At 43.4% G+C, this 19,862-nt stretch overlaps 1 protein-coding gene across 1 annotated transcript in view; it reads left to right on the forward strand.

Annotated features, from left to right (window-relative positions):
* The window catches only part of LOC137542160 (protein FAM83C-like), a 65,826-nt gene extending 47,177 nt beyond the window's left edge, over nt 1–18,649 (forward strand). Inside the window, exons 3-4 of the mRNA XM_068263878.1 lie at nt 6,963–7,087; nt 17,305–18,649. Coding sequence (XP_068119979.1) covers nt 6,963–7,087; nt 17,305–18,103 — 924 coding nt within the window. The 3' untranslated portion in view covers nt 18,104–18,649. The remainder of the gene's footprint in view (nt 1–6,962; nt 7,088–17,304) is intronic.
* The last annotated feature ends 1,213 nt before the right edge of the window (nt 18,650–19,862 follow it).

Here is a 19,862-nt window from a genome sequence, read left to right on the forward strand (position 1 = left end):
CTTGACTCAGACACTACTTATGCCAGAAGATCAACAGGGCTGCCAGGCAACTGGCATGGTTTACAAGGAAATAAATATGGCAGCCTCCATATCCCTCTCACCTCAGATATCCTTTAACTGGGTGATTTGGATTCTCATGTGATGCATATAGTCCATGTGCACTTAGATAAAATCACAGGGTGGGAAGCACAAGAAAGTTGATGAATACATAAAGTACCACCTGGGCCCCCTCTACTCCAGGGCTCCATAGCAGCTGCTATGACTGCAATGACTATTGCTACGCCCTTGCAGAGCCCTATTTTTAAGTGTTAAAGTGGAATGAAACTCCATAGTAACTGAAAAAAATCACTAGCATATTTAGGAGAAATGGTTATTTCTGATGGTTTCCATCTTTACTATTTCTTTGTGAAATCCTGCTGGCACTATGTAAAACACACTTAGGGCCTATTCTCACTAGAGCGATTAGCGGGTGATGTACACTACTAGCCATAGCGCTAGCGCAATAGTAACCTAATGGCAGTGATCTCACTGCCACTATTGGCGTCAATCGCGGGCGTTTCGCAATTAACAGCAATCACAAAAACGTGTTACCTGCTGCATTGTGCCACAATTCTTGAGCAATCGTGGTACAGTATCGGAAATCACGGAAGTGTACAGTGATTTTACCATGCAAATCATGCTTTTAAGTGTGAATGGGCCCTCAGGTTTGCGCTTCTGGAGAAAACAACCAATCTAAATCTTACAATGTATGTGGCGCACGCTCTCTACAATCTGATGAAAAATTGACCAAATAATATAACATATAAAAGCTGCACTTCAGGCCTATAAATCAGATGAACAGTATAATTGGTAACCTGACAAAGTCCACCTGTATTGACAAAGTCCTTATCATCGCTTTGGGCCTGTAGGTGCCTCTGTTACAGTCCTCTTATGGCTAACGCGTCATATGCAAAGGAAAACAGAATAAAACTGCCTATAGTGTGATTCTGTATATACAGTGGATTTGATCACCTCCTTATGCTTCTATTCCTACCACTGTGGTCACCCTAGTGCGAACGCCAAGGCACTCCCCCACATTAGCTGCACTCACAAAGCTTAGAGGATATAGGGATTGGAATCCTCTTGTCCACAACATTAGCAACAGGCATTGGCCTCAATTCACTAAGATCATGCTGGAGATAATAAGGCAAGAGAAAACATACCACCACCCAGTAAGAGAGTTATCTTATCTCTTCATTCCTTAAGTTACCTACTCTGTAGTTATTTTCACACACAGTTAATTAACAGCTTGAATTCTGGCGTTATTTTAAGGATTGAAGAGTTAACTTAAAGACAGAAGAGTTAACTTTAGGTTTTCCTGAGGTAAAATGTTTCCTGAATACGACATGCCTCATCACCATGGTGATCACTCTAGAAATGTTATTAAAGACAGGAGATAAGCTTAGTGAATTGAGGCCATTGTCATAAACTTGATTTCCCACTTAAAGGATACCCGAAGTGACATGTGACATAATGAGATAAGCATGTTTATGTACAGTGCCTAGCATACAACTATGCAGTGTTCCTTTTTTTCCTTTCTCTGCCTGAAAGAGTTAAATATCAGGTATGTAAGTAGCTGACTCAGTCTTGACAGGAAGTGACTACAGTGTGACCCTCACTAGTAAGAAATTCCAACTATAAAACACTTTCCTAGCAGAAAAGCTTCTGAGAGCAAGAAAGAGGTAAAAAAGGGGAATTTCGTATCAGTGAGGGTCACACTGTAGTCACTTCCTGTCTGAGTGAGGACTGAGTCAGCTACTTACATACCTGATATTTAACTCTTTCAGGCAGAAAAAAGGAACACAGCATAGTTATTTGTGTGCTAGGCACTGTACAAACACATGTCTGATCCCATTCACTGAGAGTGAATGGGTCAGCCAAACGTTTTGTTAAAAAATGCGTGAAGCATGCGTTCTCGGACAGCACTGGTCCGTAACGCATGCAGTGTGAACATCAGACAGTGCAGTCTATGCACTTTCTGATGTTGCGCGTGCTGAAATCTGGACGGCAACGCGTGCAGTGTGAATGGGGTCTTAAGGTGCATACACACAGACTATAGTCTTTGGAAAATGAAAGATCACAGACCAATCTTACCACCCTTCATGTAGTATGAGAGCCATACTCTACACAGTTTATTCTATGGAGCTGAACTCCCCATCAGAAAAAATCTTTGCAAGATGCTGCACGCAAACATGCTGTACAGACACAAAAGATCTGTAGCTGCAAAAGATCTGTTCCTGCCAAAAATCCATTCCTGCAAATTGCAATGATAGTCTATGAGATCTGCAGATCATCATACACACATGATGTAACTGACATTCATCTACAGATCAGATCCACCAGGATGGATTTTCAGATCTGCAGATCTGCAGATGAATGTCAGTTAAATGTGTATGATGATCTGCAGATCTCATAGACTATCATTGCAATTTGCAGGAATGGATTTTTGGCAGGAACAGATCTTTTGCAGATACTGATCTTTTGTGTCTGTACAGCATCTTTGTGTGCAGCATCTTGCAAAGATTTTTTTCTGATGTGGAGTTCAGCTCCATAGAAAAGACTGTGTAGAGTATGTCTCTCATACTACATGAAGGGTGGTAAGATTGGTCTGTGATCTTTCATTTTCCAAAGACTATAGTCTGATGTGTGTATGAGCCTTTAGCTAAAATCATTCTTCTCAAGTTGTATAATCTTTCCATAAAATATAGATTAACCACTTAAACCCCCGCGGTACGAATTTCTCCGTCCCTTTTTTCCCCCCTAAAAAACCAGGGACGGAGAAGTCCGTACCTTCCGCGCTACCGCCGCTCGTGCGCGCGCACCCGCCGCTCGTGCACGCCGCCGCCTGCTGCTCGCACGGAGATCAATGAACGGGAAAATCCATTCCCGTTCGTTGATCTAAGCCCCCGCAATGATCGCGCTGCTTCTATTAGAAACAGCGCGATCATTGTGATTCTCCAGCCTCCTACTGCTTCCTGTAAGCGTCCGGAAGATTGCTTACAGGTCGCATGTAAACTACACCCTAAAAGCATTTTACATAAACAAACATTACATTTACACAATAAATTAACTCATTACCTCCCACACTCCCCAATTTTTTTTTTATTTTTTTTTGTAATTAAAAAAAAAAATACAATAAAAAAAAAAAAACATAAATAGTTACCTTAGGGACTGAACTTTTTAAATATTTATGTCAAGAGGGTATAACACTGTTACTTTATAAACTGCGGGCTTGTTATTAGGGATGGATGCAAAACTGAAAAAAATGCACCTTTATTTCCAAATAAAATATTGTCGCCAAACATTGTGATAGGGACATAATTTAAATGGTTTTATAACCGGGACAAATGGTTAAATACATTTCATGGGTTTTAATTACAGTAGCATGCTTTATTTAAAAACGATAATGGCCGAAAACTGAAAAGTAATAATTTTTTCCCACATTTTTTCCTATTTTCCCATTAAAACACATTTAGAATAAAATAATTCTTGGCATAATGTCCCACCTAAAGAAAGCCTAATTGGTGGCGAAAAAAACAAGATATAGTTCATTTCATTGGGATAAGTAATAATAAAGTTATAGACGAATTAATGGAAGGAGCGCTGAAAGGTGAAAATTGCTCTGGTGTTCAAGGGGTAAAACCCCTCAGTGGTGAAGTGGTTAAACTGACTTTAAAGTGACCCTGTGGTGGGTAATCCCCCCTATCTAGCAGGAAGATTGTATATTATAAAGCCTGGGCACTGCTGTCCAAATGGGTCTTTACAGAGCCCAGCAAGCCACAATAGCCAGATCAAAACATATCTATAGACTTCACAGTTATCTCCCATCCCCCTCCCCAAGGGACAACTGCCTGGCTTCACTGCTGATACTCAGCCCAGATAATGATTATGATGATGCCACCAGGGCCAGGAGGAATGTAATTGGGGATGGAGGGAAATTGAAAAGGTGCACAGTGACTTGGCTTCTGAAACAGGGGGTGTCATGAATCTCTTGCATCTCTTTCCCCAGAAGGAAATATCCCCACACAGACTGCATTTCGGCTAAGTAAACCTTTCACAATTATTCTCTTTTATGTTAAGCTTTGTGTGTACAGGTATATGTTAATTAGTGTATGTAAATGTGTGTAAGGCATTTTTGTTATTAAAACATTTAAAAATCGTTTTACGGTTATGACCTGTTCCTGAACATACACAATTGTACTTACTCCTCTGAAAATGTTACCTTGTGTTCTAGCGTATCTTGTATTTATAACCCGTATGCTTGAATCGGGCACAGATAGACAGATCTGGCGCCAATCCCTGCATACAGCTAAGGGTTAACTTACAGTGTTCGCAGTATGCTAATATATTTACAGTCATGTGCTGACTCACATGTGGTGGCAAGTATTTGAATTGTACGTGTGTGGTGAATCCTTTGGAGTCAGGATGCTCCTCTAGCTAGTCGGTTCATAGATTGCGAATCCACATATGGGCATCTATGCGCAAAGCGACAGCGAGACTGAGTTTCTGACTCTGAGTGATTGACTCGACCAAGGACCGGCCCGTGCGGTCTATGACAGGGGGTCCTGCTAAACACTGGTACTCACAGAGGCTCAGAGTTTGCAATGCTGTTAAATATGTAAGGGTGGCCCAAGGTGTGTTCTAAAACAGAAGGGCCTTCCAAACACTGGTACTCACGGACACGCAGAGATGGTAAGGTTGTTGAATATACAGCCTGATGCCTGATACAAATCATGCAATTTTCGAATCAATTACTTCAAACAGGTCCGATCTGATTTACGATTGTTTTTCTGATCAATTTATAGAAAGAAAAAATGATGGGAAATCAGATCGGACCTGTTGGAAGTAACTGATTCGAAAAATTGCATGTATAATAATCAATTTGAACCGTCTGACTGGAAATTGCATGGTGTGTACCAGGCACTACAGCCAGATAGGGATATATGAGCCCTGTACAGGGTTAATATAAAAAGGGAAAACATTAACCACTTAAGTACCAGCGGTCTCTGCCCCCTTAAGGACCAGAGACCGCTGGTACAAGAACGATGGAATCCTGAAGAATCGACGCGCATACCCCGCCACAATCGCCATCATTGCTGCTCGCCGGGGTGACCCTGACGCCCACTCTGCCATCTCTATGACGGCAGAGTCATGTGAGCCGGTCAGGAGCCGCTTTCATTGGCTCCTGACCGTGTCTATCAATGTAAGCCAATGGGAGCAGCTTACATTGATAGACACGGCCAGGAGCCAATGAAATTGGCTCCTGACCGGCTCAGAGAGGTAGAGCCAATGAGCTGCGGCGAGAGACGTTGGTTTTGAGCGGCGGGTAGCGATGGAAACGGCGCATGTGCGCTGTGGGCAGTGATTGAAATCTACGCCCTGCCAGCCAGGAGCTCACCAAAACAGGGCGTAGATTTCAATCACTGCGGTCCTTCAGTAGTAAAAATCCTTTATAGGCCTGGAACCCACTAGGAGCACTTTTTGGAGCGCTTTGTGATTTGAAAAGCTCTTCCTTATGTAACGCTATGGGTGTGATCCCACTTGAGCGATGTGATTTTATAAAAATCCCCCATAGCATTGCATTAGCAAGAGCTTTTTCAAATTACTAGCACTTAGAAAAGGCTGCTCCTGGGTTTGAGCCCAAATAGTAAAACCCCCATTATCTGTAACCATCTGCAATTGGCTTATGCCGATAAGTGTAGTTTCAATGTTAAAAATAGGCCTAGGCTAAAAAAAAGAAAAAAAAAAAGTACTACTATACTCCACACTGTATACTTACCATAAAATCTGTATTCAAATACAGTAATTAAAACATTATTAGGACACAGGACAGACTTAACTTAAAGCTAATGGGATCTTTATTTTAAAAAAAGAAACCAGATACTTACCTAAGGAGAGGGAAGGCTTGTGGTCCTATAGTGCCTTCCCTCTCCTCTCCCGGTGCTCTCGTTCAGGTGGCAGCTCCTCCGTTCAAATCCCCCACCGCGGGGGACTTCAGAAGTCTTCGGGGGCCGAGTCCTCCCGAAGACAGGCGGCTCCAATACTGCGCACATGCGAGTGTGCAAGATAGGGCGCAAAAGAGGGCACTCAGGCGTGTGTGCGCAGTACGGAGTGCGTCCCATCTTCAGGAGAACTCCGGCTCCCAAACACTCCCTTCGGTGGCGGAGACAGCAGCATATGACCAAATTGGTTGAATGCTGCTACGGCGGAGCCAGCGCTACTACGGGGACCGGGAGAGGGAAGGCTCTATAGGACCCAGAAGCCGGTTCCCATTCACTTTAAAGGGAACCTTAACAGAGGTACAAAAAAAAACAAACAAACAAAAACTTACCACCTACCTGGGGCTTCCACAAGCCCCTGCAGACGTGAAACTTATTTTGTTGCCTCAGTTAAGGTTCCCTTTAACAGAGGTTTTATTAATATATAGAGGTTTATTAATGTATAAAGAAGTGCAAAAGAGTAATGCTGGGAATACACGAGTCGATCCGGCGGCCGATTAGCCGCCGGATCGACTCCCGCCGCGTCACCGCTCGTCCGCGCGGATCGATTACCGCTCGTCTCCGCCGGCGCTCCTTATCAGCTGCTCGATTCCCTGCCATTGTCCGCAGGCGGGGATCGAGTGGGCGGGGGTCGAGCCGCGTGATTGGACCAGCTGATTATTATCAGCTGGGTGGATCAGCTGCTCGATACACGGTACAGAAACGTACCGTGTATGCCCAGCATTATGCATCCTGCAAAGCCAGATATTTTTGTCTGGTTGCTTGAGACTTCTGTTTAACTGAGTTTTGAATAAGGGGGTGTTTTGTTGTATACAGTTTCAAATGCAACTTTTTAACATAAACTATTGTAATGTTGTAACAGATTTTTAAGTGCTTTTAAACTGCAGAAAGTAGTTCTGTAACTTACCTGCTACTTTCTTTCAGAACATAAAAATCCGGACTATAACAGGAGATACATACTGCACAAAGTATGGGAAGAAATTTTCTGGACAGTCACTAACAAAATTCCTACTGATTGACTGTGAGCATGTGATCGCTGGATCTTACAGGTAAACCCGCAAGACCTATAATATTCTTATATTCAACAACTAGGATACATTTACATAAAATTACCATAAAATCTGCAGTAATCCAAAATTATTCGTATCGCATTGATGATCCTTCATAAAGACTCATACACACATCAGACCATAGTCTTTGGAAAATGAAAGATCACAGACCAATTTTACCCCCTTCCATGTAGTATGAGAGCCATACCTACACAGTCTATTCTATGGAGCTGAACTCCCCATCAGACAGAAATCTTTGCAAGATGCTGCACACACAGATGCTGTACAGACACAAAAGATCAGTATCTGCAAAAGATCTGTTCCTGCCAAAGATCCGTTCCTGCAAATTGCAATGATAGTCTATGAGATCTGCAGATCATCATACACACCTTGTTTAACAGACATTCATCTGCAGATCAGATCCACCAGATTGGATTTTCAGATCTGCAGATTATTGTCTGATCTGCAGATGAATGTCTGTTAAACAAGGTGTGTATGATGATCTGCAGATCTCAGACTATGAATGCAATTTGCAGGAACGGATCTTTGGCAGGAACAGATCTTTTGCAGATACTGATCTTTTGTGTCTGTACAGCATCTATGTGTGCAGCATCTTGCAAAGATTTTTTTCTGATGGGGAGTTCAGCTCCATAGAAAAGACTGTGTAGGTATGGCTCTCATACTACATGAAGGGTGGTAAGATTGGTCTGTGATCTTTCATTTTCAAAAGACTATAGTCTGATGTGTGTATGTGGCCTAAGAGTCCACTGCGGTCACAAATAATTTTATAGAAAAAAAAAAAAAAAAAAAGAAGAGATAAATAATCAATTGTAACATCCTAAATCTCTGTTTTACAATTGCTCTTATAGACAAAACCGCTAATTTGGGTGCTGCACTGTGGGTATGATTTTGGCACCTCCATAGGCCGCAATGTTAATTACAGCTATAGCGGTGCTCACTGTGCAATTTGAGTGTCTGCAACAGCTGACTGTGATCATTCATTTTCCAAAGACTATGGTCTGATGTGTGTATGCACCCTTATGGTGTGTATCTTAGACCAATTTTACCCCCTTCCATGTAGTATGAGAGCATCCTCTACACAGTCCATTCTATTGAGCTGAACTCCCCATCAGATACAAATCTTTGCAAGATGCTTTACACAAAGATGCTGTACACATTCAAAAGAACAGTATCTGCAAAAGATCAGTATCTGCAAAAGATCCGTTCCGGCAAAATGCATTCATAGTCTATGATATCTGCAGAACTCATACACACCTTGTTTAACAGACATTCATCTGCAGATCAGATCCACCATGATGGATCTTCAGATTTGCAGATGATTGTCAGATATGCAGATGAATGTCTGTTAAACAAGGTGTGTATAATGATCTGCAGATATCATAGACTATGAATGCATTTTGCAGGAATGGATCTTTTTCAGGAACAGTTCTTTTGCAGATACTGATGTTTTGAATGTGTACAGCATCCAGGGCCGGCCCGCTCATGAGGCGGGGTGAAACTTTTGCCTCAGGCGGCACATTTCTAGGGGCGGCACCCGCCTGTCCGTAGGTGCAGAGAGCCGGCCGCCGAGCTAGAGGGGTAGCGGGCAGGACGGGAGTATTGGGCCTAGCGGCGGGGAGGGGGGTCGGACCCCCCCCTCCCTTGCCTGGGTCCCCCGATCTGCGCTCCCCTCCAGCCTTAAATAGTTAAGAAGCAGCCTCTACTCGTAAGAGGCACGGGCGGGGAGGACTCACCTCTTCCTCGCTCCAGCGTGCGCTCCACTGACGTCACTTCCTGCAACAGGGGGGGGGGGGGGGGGGGCGGAGGCGGCAATTTTTTCAAAATTTGCCTCAGGCGGCAAAAAGTCTAGGGCCGGCCCTGACAGTATCTTGCAAAGATTTTTATCTGATGGGGAGTTCAGCTCAATAGAATAGACTGTGTAGAGTAAGCTTTCATACTACATGGAAGGTGGTAAAATTGGTAAAAGATCTTGCATTAATCTTTTAAGTGTGTACACACCATTAGCTATGGTGAAAGCAGGTGTGGCATGTAGGAGATTGGATTTGGATGTCCAGGCAAATTTGGGGACCTTGTAGAGCTCCTGAGAACGTGCTAGATACAACAGGGAGCACTGCTGAGACAGTGGCTGTGAGGAGGAGGAGGATGATGATATGTACGGTAATATACAGAACATAGCAGCCATATTGTATCGCATGGAAGCCACATGTTTCATTTTTCTGCCTGTGTCATATGTGTAATTCTGCTCAAAGCCAGCTGGCTTTAGAGTAATTGGACGGGCTCATGGAGTTCCTTATGTAAATGTAAATTAACTCTGCATTCATTGTCCAGCAGGGGAAGCTATCATTGTCTGCTTCTAATTAGGAAACACTTAAGAGCAGGGAATGCTAAATGGATTTGCTAGCCTCTGGCAAGGAGATGGCTAATTAGTCAATAGCCAGTCAGATCCTTACCTTTGATCTGCTAGTATACTGTCACCAATGTGTTTGTCACCTATAACCTGGAGTAGGGAAGTCTTTTGATGTGTGTGCTATAATACACTTACATGTGGAAGTTAGATCTCTGGGAATTAAATTATGTCTGGAAATTTAATTAAAACTAGTCCCCCCCCCCCCCCTTCCAAACGGGCTTGCAGCCTCAAGGCAAATCTCCCAGCATAAAAAGCAGGGGCAGATACCTAAAATCAGTCCGCTCCTGATGGTAGCTGAAGCTAGGTGGACTCCTGGTCCAAGCTAGGTGGACTCCTGGTCCAACCAGAACTGTGCCCGTCCACAAAACCAAGTCCAAGGTTCTTCTATCTTGATTCCTGTTTATTTTGGTAAGCAAATATCCTTGTGTGTATCTTTGTAACTTTTTATTTTGTAACTTTTTACTTTTTTTTTTGTAAATCTTTTGTATATATTACTTTCTGCATTGATCCACTTTTTCTGGAATATTAAATCGTTATTTAATAAGTTTGACTTCTGCTGTACTAAGCCAACGCTCATAGCCTAGAAGAGACTGCAGTGTAGCTTGCATTACAAGTCAGTGCCGGATTGTGCCGTGCTACTGTACGATTGTACTGTGTGTGTGCGTGGCGTTCTCGTTATCGGCCTAAAGCGCACAGCTGACCTGAATACGAAAACGCGGATTGCGTGCAGATTACTCGATAGAGTGGAAGTGTCTAGCAGGAGCTAGTGGTGGTAGTGAGAAGTGTTTGAGGGGTCACAGCGTTATTTTAGCTTGAATAAGGCTGCTCCCCGCTTGATCTGGTGAAACCCGCAGTCGGGAACCGTATCCGCAGGCGTGCCGGTTCCTAACAGTGGCTGTAGACTGTGAATGGTGCATACAGCTGCTTACGGTTAAAGGACACCTGAAGTGAGAAAGGTATGGAGACTGCCATATTTATGTCCTTTTAAACAATACCAGTTGCCAGGTAGTCCTACTGATCTTTTGTGCATCAATAGTGTCTGAATCACCCACCTGAAACAAGCACACGGCAAATCTAGTCAGACTTCTGTCAGGCCTCAGCAGACAAACCAAACTTTGTTAGGCAAGTATGCTGGGAATTTTTTTGGTTTTAGCGTTTTACATATAAGCATCATGCTTAATAGCCAACAATGGCAATTAAGCAAGGAGTGATAAAACTTTTGCTGACCAGTAGAAAAGCTCAACTCACTTTAAGGCCCAGTGCACACCAAAACCGCTAGCAGATCCACAAAACGCTAGCGGTTTTTGGTGCGGATTGCGAGGTTTGGCCCCGTGCACACCGAGCAGATTTTGATGCTATCCGCCTGAAAATCCGCTTGTCTAATGTATTTGAATGGGCTGGTGCACACCGGCGGTTTGAGGTTTTTAGCAAACCGTAAACGTGCAGCAGGAGGAACGTTTGCGGTTTGCTAAAAACCTCAAACCGCCGGTGTGCACCAGCCCATTCAAATACATTAGCCAAGCGGATTTTCAGGCGGATGCGGCCGGCGGATCCGCTCGGTGTGCACTGGGCCTAACTTCCACTCTCTGAACTACAAAAAAATTAAGATATGCCGTTTTCAATGACTCATGTCATGTGGTTTAGGCCGGCTTTACATTTGAGGTGTGCACTTGTGGTGCAATGCCCAGCCCCATTGCACAAAATCACAAATCTATGACCCTGTGGCAGCGTATGTTGACAGGACATATGCATAGCACCACCCAGGGCCGTTTCTAGCCTTTTTGTTACTCCAGGCAAGAAGTCCTATGTCACCCCCCACAAAGGAAAAAAAACAAAACACACACACACACACACACACACACACACACACACACACACACACACACACACACACACACACAAGAATATGAACCATGTGATGTATAAAAAGGTGGCTGCTTAATACAGGGAGTCTCCAAGATACCAACAACCCGCCAATCCTGTCACGTTTCGTTGCACACCCACTTCCTGCTCAGAGTGTAGTGCAGCAGAAGCTGTACTCTCACCTCTCCGCTGGAGTCCAGTGCTGCGCTTCTCCCTGTCCGCTTGGCCTAGTGCCCAGCATCTCTTACCACATGTAGCATGATTACACAACAAGCTCACTCCCCTCAAAGTAGCATATATAGAGCTGGTTGAAATGACATACCTAGAGATGGTCAATGAGATGCTAAAAATTCCAGCGTGTATGCAAGTTTAACCATTTAAGCCGCCTGGACAGGATTGACATGTCCAGGCGGCTGCTGCTGTGCTTCCCCCCGTTAGCCCGGAGATCATTGATCTAAGTACCCGGTAGAAAGACCGACTGCTTCTCATCAGAAGCCGCCATCTTTCTGACAAAAAAAAAGAAAAAAAAAAGTTTCCCGTCCTCCACATCGCTTCAAGGGTTAAAAAGAAAAAAAAATGGCACTGTGGCCATCTTGTGGCCAAACAGTAAAACTACATCTACAGTACATATTTAAATAAAGTAAACCAACATTATTACATTTAAAATTGACGGTTTACCTCCTACACCAAAAATTACCCAAATAAAATTTCTAATGAAAAAAAAAAAAAAAAAATTACAATAAAAAACAAACAAAAACAAAACATAAATAAATAAAATAGTTACCTAAGGGTCTGAACTTTAATATGCATGTAAAAAGGGTATATTACGAACATTTTTTTTAAATTATGAGCTTGTAAATAGTGATGGACGCAAAACTGAAAAAAAATGCACCTTTACTTCCAAATAAAATATTGGCGCTAGGTGATAGGGACATAAATTAAATAGTCAGGTGGAAGACAGGCTTAGACGGAGGGGGTACACAAATAGACAACTCGAGCTAGGACGGTTTAAAGGGACTAGGAGAGCACTATCAGATCTACTTGGGACTGCGAGACGGGAGCGAGGTAATAATGACAAGGTCACCTTTGTCACAGAATATAGTTTGGAATTTACAAAAATCTAAAATATTGTGAGAAAATACCTTCCAGTTTTACATTCAGACCCCAAACTTAAAAAAGTTCTCGATGGTGGATGTCGTTTCTCCGCCAAAAAAGCCAGAACCCTGGGTTCCATCCTTTCTCCCAGCCTTTTCAGGTCCCCTTCTTCACTACATACCCCTACATGGTTGACTACGGTAGGTTCATACCCTTGTGGCTATCGAACCTGTAAATACTGTCATTGTCACAAGCGGGGAACCACAGTGCCCTCTTTTTCATTTAATACTAGCTTTCCCATTAAACAATATGTTAACTGTGATACGAAATACACCATCTATGTTATATCTTGTTTAGAGTGCAGGATTCAATATGTGGGCTGCACTACTCGCAATTTAAGAGCACGAATAGCCGAGCACTATTGCGGTACACATTGGAATACGTTTCAAAAGTCAGCAGTCTCCAAACATTTTGAAACTGTGCATAATGGTAATCTAAGATCATTCAGTTTCCAGGAAGTTGAACGAGTCACCTGTCCCATCAGAGGAGGTGATTTACAAAGATTCTTGCTAAAACGAGAGGCATATTGGATTTACAGGTTAGGTACTCGTACACCTTCTGGTTTGAATAAACGTTGGGATCTGAACTTAGTATATGATTATTGATGGGTACAGCACCCCTCTGTCCCTGTATTTGCCCTCTCTTCTTTCGGTATTTTCTTGTAGCAATATTGTAGTTCCAGTGGTTATCTTTCTTTCTTACATTACTCTTATCTTTTTATACCTTTTTGTAATATTTTATACATTGCAAGTCTGCTTTTATTACCTGTTTGTAATGTTTCCCTTCAAGGACCTGGCTGTTGGCTTGTGAGAGGTGGAGTCATCCCTCTCAGCCATTTATAAGCTGCTTCTTTGACAGGTTCACTTTGACTATGACTAAGGGCAGATTGTAAGCCCGACACGCGTCAGTCGATCCTGTGATTTTATTGCACATTCTCTGTCATGTGGATTTTTTTAATAAAGAACGGACATTTTTCACTAAGCCAATTCTGGTTTGCGGATCCTTTCTTCATGGACATAAATTAAATGGTGTAATAACCGGGACAAATGAGAAAATAAAATACATAGGTTTTAATTATGGCAGCATGTATTATTTTAAAGCTATAATGGCCCAAAACTGAGAAATAGTGATTTTTTCCATGTTTTCCTTAATATTCCTGTGAAAATGCATTTAGAAAAACATTCTTAACAAAATGTACCACCCAAAGAAAGCCTAATTGGTGGCGGAAAAAACAAGATACAGATCAATTTATTGTGATAATTAGTAATAAAGTTATCGGCGAATGAATGGAAGGTGAAAATTGCTCTGACGCATAAGGTGAAAAATACCCGCGGGCTGAAATAGTTAATGTAAATTGTACCATCAATTGCAGCAATGGCACAATATGAGAACAGACAGGGAAATCCAAGTCAGACCCAACACCTGGCAATAAGTGACACTTTTCAAACAGTAAGTTTTCCCAGCACTTTAAAGCGGACCTAAACTCAGAACTCCATAATATGATACGAAACAGCATAATAACCTTTAAAACAAAAAACATTACTTTGTTAGCGCGGATACAAATCCTGCAATAAATCTGCACGGTTTCTACTTCCTGCTTTCATGGAAGCAGATATACTGTTAACATCCTGAACTTATCTGCCATGGCAGTCATGTGACACAAGGGAGAGGATCAAATTACAACTTGTTATTAGACACAAGTGAGGGGGAATTAACCAGGCTAAACTCTCTGAATACATACAGGGTTCATTTCTCTCGGTTTTCCTTCTGTCCTGTGCAAGAGTTCAGGTTCACCTTAAAGGGGAACTGAAGAGAGAGGTAAATGGAGGCTGTCATGTTTATTTTCTTTTAGACAATACCAGTTGCCTGGCAGCCCTGCTGATCCTCTGCCTCTAATACTATTAGCCATAGCCCCTGAACAAGCATGCAGCAGATCAGGTGTTTCAGTGGTTCAGACTTATAAGTCTGATCTAACAAGACTAGCTGCATGCTTGTTTCTGGTTTTATTCAGATACTACTGCAGATAAATAGACCAGCAGGGCTGCCAGGCAACTGGTATTGATTAAAAGGAAATAAACATGACAGCCTCCATATACCTCTCTCTTCAGTTCCCCTTTAACCTCCTTAGCGGTAACCCCGTGTGTGACACGGGGTAAGCCGCCGGAGGGTGCCGCTCAGGCCCTGCTGGGCCGATTTACATAATTTTTTTTTTGCTGGACGCAGCTAGCACTTTGCTAGCTGCGCCAGCACCCCGATCGCCGCCGCCGCGCGCCCGATCGCCGCTATCCGGTGCGGCGCGCGCCCCCCCCCCCCAGACCCCTGCGCTGCCTGGCCAATCAGTGCCAGGCAGCGCCAAGGGGTGGATCGGGTCTCCCAATGACGTCCCGACGTCGCTGACGTCGGTGACGTCATTCCGCCCCGTCGCCATGGCGACGGGGGAAGCCCTCCAGGAAATCCCGTTCTTTGAACGGGATTTCCTGATCGCCTATCGCCGGAGGCGATCGGCGGGGCTGGGGGGATGCCGCTGAGCAGCGGCTATCATGTAGCGAGCCCTCGGCTCGCTACATGATTTAAAAAAAAAAATTTTTTTTTTAAAAACTGCTGCGCTGCCCCCTGGCGGTATTTTTCATACCGCCAAGGGGGTTAAACAGAGGCCTGGTTGCAACCCCCAGGTCTTACCACCTCCAGGCCAGTGGGAGAGTGAAAAGCTAATCCTTCCACTGAGGGTTAGCTCTGGAGTATGGCTCCAATGGAGCTAACCCTCAGTGGAAGGAGGACTAATGCCTGGTACACACCATGCAATTTCCAATCAAATCGATGGGTAAAATCGATAATTTCTGAAAAGGTCCAATCTGAGATTTCCGATCGATTTTCTGATCAATCCTGTATAGAAGTAAAACAAACTTAGAGAGAAGTAGGCCGGCACTCAGTGTATAACTGCGGTTGCAAAAATTCCAGCTGTGTATGTGGGTAGCTCCAGCAGAAACTACGTGCTCAAAACAGTCAGTAGGAACATGGCATCAAAAACATGGGAGGAAACAGCAGAAAATTTCTGGCACTGTAGTTTAATATAAAAACAGCAAGTGTACAGCAGTGGTATGGAGAGTACACAACAAACATGTACATAAAGATGGTTCTTATCGTGCTGGGTGCTGGATGTGGGAGGCACTGTGGGCGCCAGTAGGTGCACGGCCTTACGACAGTTTCACATGGGGTGAGCCTTGCTTCTTCGGAGGCCAAACGTGCATCTTTATGTACATGTTTGTTGTGTACTCTCCATACCACTGCTGTACACTTGCTGCTTCTGTATAGAAGTAATCAGAAAATCAATCAGAAAACAAATGGATATCAGATCAAACTTGTCGTAAATAATCATTTCAACTTGCTGATCTAATGGGAAATTGCAAGGTGTGTTTTAGGTATTAGAGACTTTTCATTCTCTCTCTCTCGACCAGAGTTAAAGCGCACGTTTGAATAATGAAAATTGTATACAGCTTGAAATGGAGCTTGTCAATTGCATTTCATGACAGTTGTTACTAGCCTAATTCCAAGCTGCATATGGTTTGCATTACATCTGAGCATACGCTGGAAGTGTTAGCATCACATTGATCATCTCTAGTTATGGAAACAAACAAAAAAAAGATGCTTAAGGAGGACCACTATCGCATAAAACTGTAATATTCAGGCTACACACTTGAAGAAAATCTGTAACGAAAAAACCTCCCCTAGGGGGTACTCACCTTGGGTGGGGGAAGCCTACGGATCCTATTGAGGCTTCCCCCGTCCTCTTTGGTCCCACGGTGGGGGCGAAAATCCTCCCAGAGCGGCGGCGATGTAAATATTTACCTTTTGGCTCCAGCGCAGGCGCAGTATCTGCTCCTTCCCATGGAGATAGGCGGAGATAGCAGATTTCCGTTGGGCTGCTCTACTGCGCAGGCGCAAGTCTCCTGCGCAGTAGAGCGGACCCGACGGAGATCGGCTATTTCCGGCCATCTCTGTCAGAAGGGCCGCAACAGCGCCCCCGCTGGAGCATGGAAAGGTAAATATTGAACAGGCTGTCGGATCTGTCGGCCCGCTTTTTGGAGGGCTGCAGCGAGACCCCCGTGGGACAGAGGAGGATGGGGGGGGGAGCCTCATTAGGATCCGGAGGCTTCCCCCTTCCGAGGAGAGTACCCCCCCCAGGGGATGTTTTTCTTCTTACTGTGTCTCTTTAAGTACATTTCTCACAGAGTAAAATGCACTATAAAATTACCTTTCTCCTACGTTGCTGTCAGTTACAATAGGCAGTAAAAATTTAACAGACAGGTTTTGGACTATTCCATCTCCTTATGGAGGATTCTCTGGGTTCCCTTTATTCTGTACAAAAACATTCCCTAAAAAGGAGCTATAGAAATATGCTGGCTGGTCTCCCCTGCTTGCTTGCATACTATTTTGGGAGTTGAGGAAATGCTTTTGAAAATAGAGAAAACCCAGAGAAACCCCCATGAGATGTACTAGTCCAAAATCTGTCAGTTCTGTCAAACTTAAACAAGGTACTGTAAGTGACAGTAATATAAGAGGAAGGAAATTTCGAGTGAGTGAGAGAGTTAAATTTTTCACGATAATGGTCAGTGTAGGTGCAAAGTTTGCTACTGCAATGTTAAAGTTAGGCCTGTTTCTGTTACAGACGTTTGCTAGATTTTTGGTATGCTCTCAAACAAAAGGGTTTGGTGCACATACCTTCATTGGTGCCTTCAGTGTCCATTCTGACTTTTTTTTTTTCTATCAACAGTTTCAGCTGGCTTTCTGGACATGTCCACAACAACATGGTGACATATTTCAAGGGGAAGATAGTGGAAGAGTTTGATATGGAGTTTCGTTGCTTGTATGCCTGCTCGCTGGAAGTGGACTATTTCTCAAGTCCTGAAAATGAGAACAGCAAACCTTTTGGACACAGTCCCACCAGGAACAGATGGGCAGCAACGAAAAAACTGCCAATACCACCGCCAGTCCTTGAACATTCCTTCAATTCTGACAGCAACTCTAGTTCTGATAGTCAGTCAAGTGTAAGGACACCTCCATTTGCCAAGAACCAGGCCAACACAGTCATTCGGGAAGACCTGCCTGTAGCCTCAAAGTACCTGAACAGAAAATCACCAGGAACACGAGAGGATACAAGTAAAGTAAAGACCGAACAAGTCAGTGATCAGAGACGTCAGTCAGATCCTCACACTGACCAAAACAACCTCATGCCTATGCAGAGAAATGCATTATCGAAATCTACACCTGATCTACTTGAAAACAAGACTTCTGCGCTGAGGGCCAAGTTTGAACACATCCAAAATAAACTTCTCCACCCACAGAATAAAACATCCCCCAAAATGAAGAGCGATGTAGCACTTAATAAAGCCTCCAACTACAATGGTTCTTCTGCAAACAGGAATGTTTCTCTGGCAGAGATGAAAAGGGAGGATGCCAGCAAAGACTTTAAGAGGATGACTCTTGGACACAGCCAGCTAGCACTTATAACAGAGACTAACAACAAACTGCTAGAGAATAAGGTGTATAGCCGATTTCAAGTCCGCCCTTAAGCATCTCAATATGTTGGCCAGGGCAGAGATAGAAAGTTTATCACCTACATTGCATTGACTTATTGCTGGCTCATTGTACAGTACTTAATACAGTGTACTTTATGATAATCCCAGCAATGATGAAGATGCATCGTAGGATCTTCCCCACAGTCTGGTCATCATCTACATATGCTGCTTAGTGCTGAAAGGCATTAATGCAACAGAATATGCTTGGGTGATGGATGAAGGCAGGGGAAACCCACAATTAAAATAAAGGAAATAGAAAAATAAACATGCTGGTTTGAGCACAGAGACATCAGGGATGTTGCTAGGCTGAGTTAGCAACCCCAATGCCAGCAGGCTGTGGGAGAAACATAATGGACAGAGCATGATGTAGACTCAGAAAATATTGCAACTACTAGAGATAGTACATATGGATTTAGGAATGAGGATAGCTTGTCCAAACATTGCCTCTAGTTCTACCAGAGACCAAAGAAAAATATATACTGCACTTCTATCCAAATGTGCCAAAAAACCTTGGCAATAAAAAAGAGATCACATTTTGAATATGTTGTTTTTTTCTCCTATCCGTTAAATCTACATACCAAAAGTTCCTGAGAGTAGTTTTCAAAATCCGGTAACAATGAACATACAGTAAGTTGAGCTTTTGGTTGTTGGCAGTGTGGATGTTGGCAGAACACCCACACTGAAGTTTAAGCAGGTGTCTAGGGTCTGGTGGGTGTCAAGTGGCGTGGCTGATCTACCTCATCCAAAAAAGCCAGGTGGCAAGTAAGGGGAGCCAAAACTATTTTGTCTTGGGCACCATTTATTCTTGAAGGACATTTGAAGTGAGAGCACTATGGAGGCTGCCGTATTTATTTCCTTTGAAACAATACCAGTTGCCTGGCTTTCCGCTGATCTTTCATGTATCAGTAGTGCCTGATTCACACTCCTGAAACAAGCAAATCAAGTCAAACTTAATGCTGAGAATATATAATGAGTTTTTTTGGCAGGTGGCTTAATTTTCTACAGTTCCGGCCATGTTTCAGACCCTCCAGCATTGATAGCAGATCCTGCTGTACTGATTGCAGCCTCTCTGATTCATAGGATCACCTGAGCATCTGCTAGAAATGTTGAGAAGGAAAGGGGCCCTCAGAAAGCAGGAGTCAGTTATTTGTCATTTTCAGATAGGACATGGCAGACAGATTATTCATGTACAAGTATCCAGAAAATGGCTGCCGGTATTACAACAAGAAGCAGATCTACAGTGTGTAGTAGGTTACACAGGGCCGGATTTCTGGCAAGGCCGTATAGGCCATGGCCTAGGGCACCAGAAATTTAGGGGCGGCTCAGTGAGGGGCAGTAAAGCTGTTCTATGCAGCCATCCCTATATACAAAGACAGAGTTAACCTTTGAACTCTCTATCCTGTACTTGTTTCGTCCCTGCAAGACCTGTAAGCTCTTTTCTGCAGGTACACATAAACCTAACTCTCATGGTGACACAATGGTTCCATCATTAACAAGATGGCAATCATAACATAAAAGTTCTTAAGGAAAACAATTTATAATCTATACACATATTACTAAAATAGTTATTGTCTGTGACATCCAATGATGGAAAGTAAGGAGAATTCTCATTGTGGCACACAGAGATAACAACCATACAGCCAGTATTGTTGGCCTTGGGCGGTAAAAAGTACAAATCCGGCCCTGAGTAGGTATACTCTAGAAGTGCTGCAGATCTTTCTCTGTTTTTGGTTTTGTTTTTTGGTGAAGGAAT

The sequence above is a fragment of the Hyperolius riggenbachi genome, chromosome 12 (assembly GCF_040937935.1).
Source record: "Hyperolius riggenbachi isolate aHypRig1 chromosome 12, aHypRig1.pri, whole genome shotgun sequence".
Classification (NCBI taxonomy): domain Eukaryota; kingdom Metazoa; phylum Chordata; class Amphibia; order Anura; family Hyperoliidae; genus Hyperolius; species Hyperolius riggenbachi.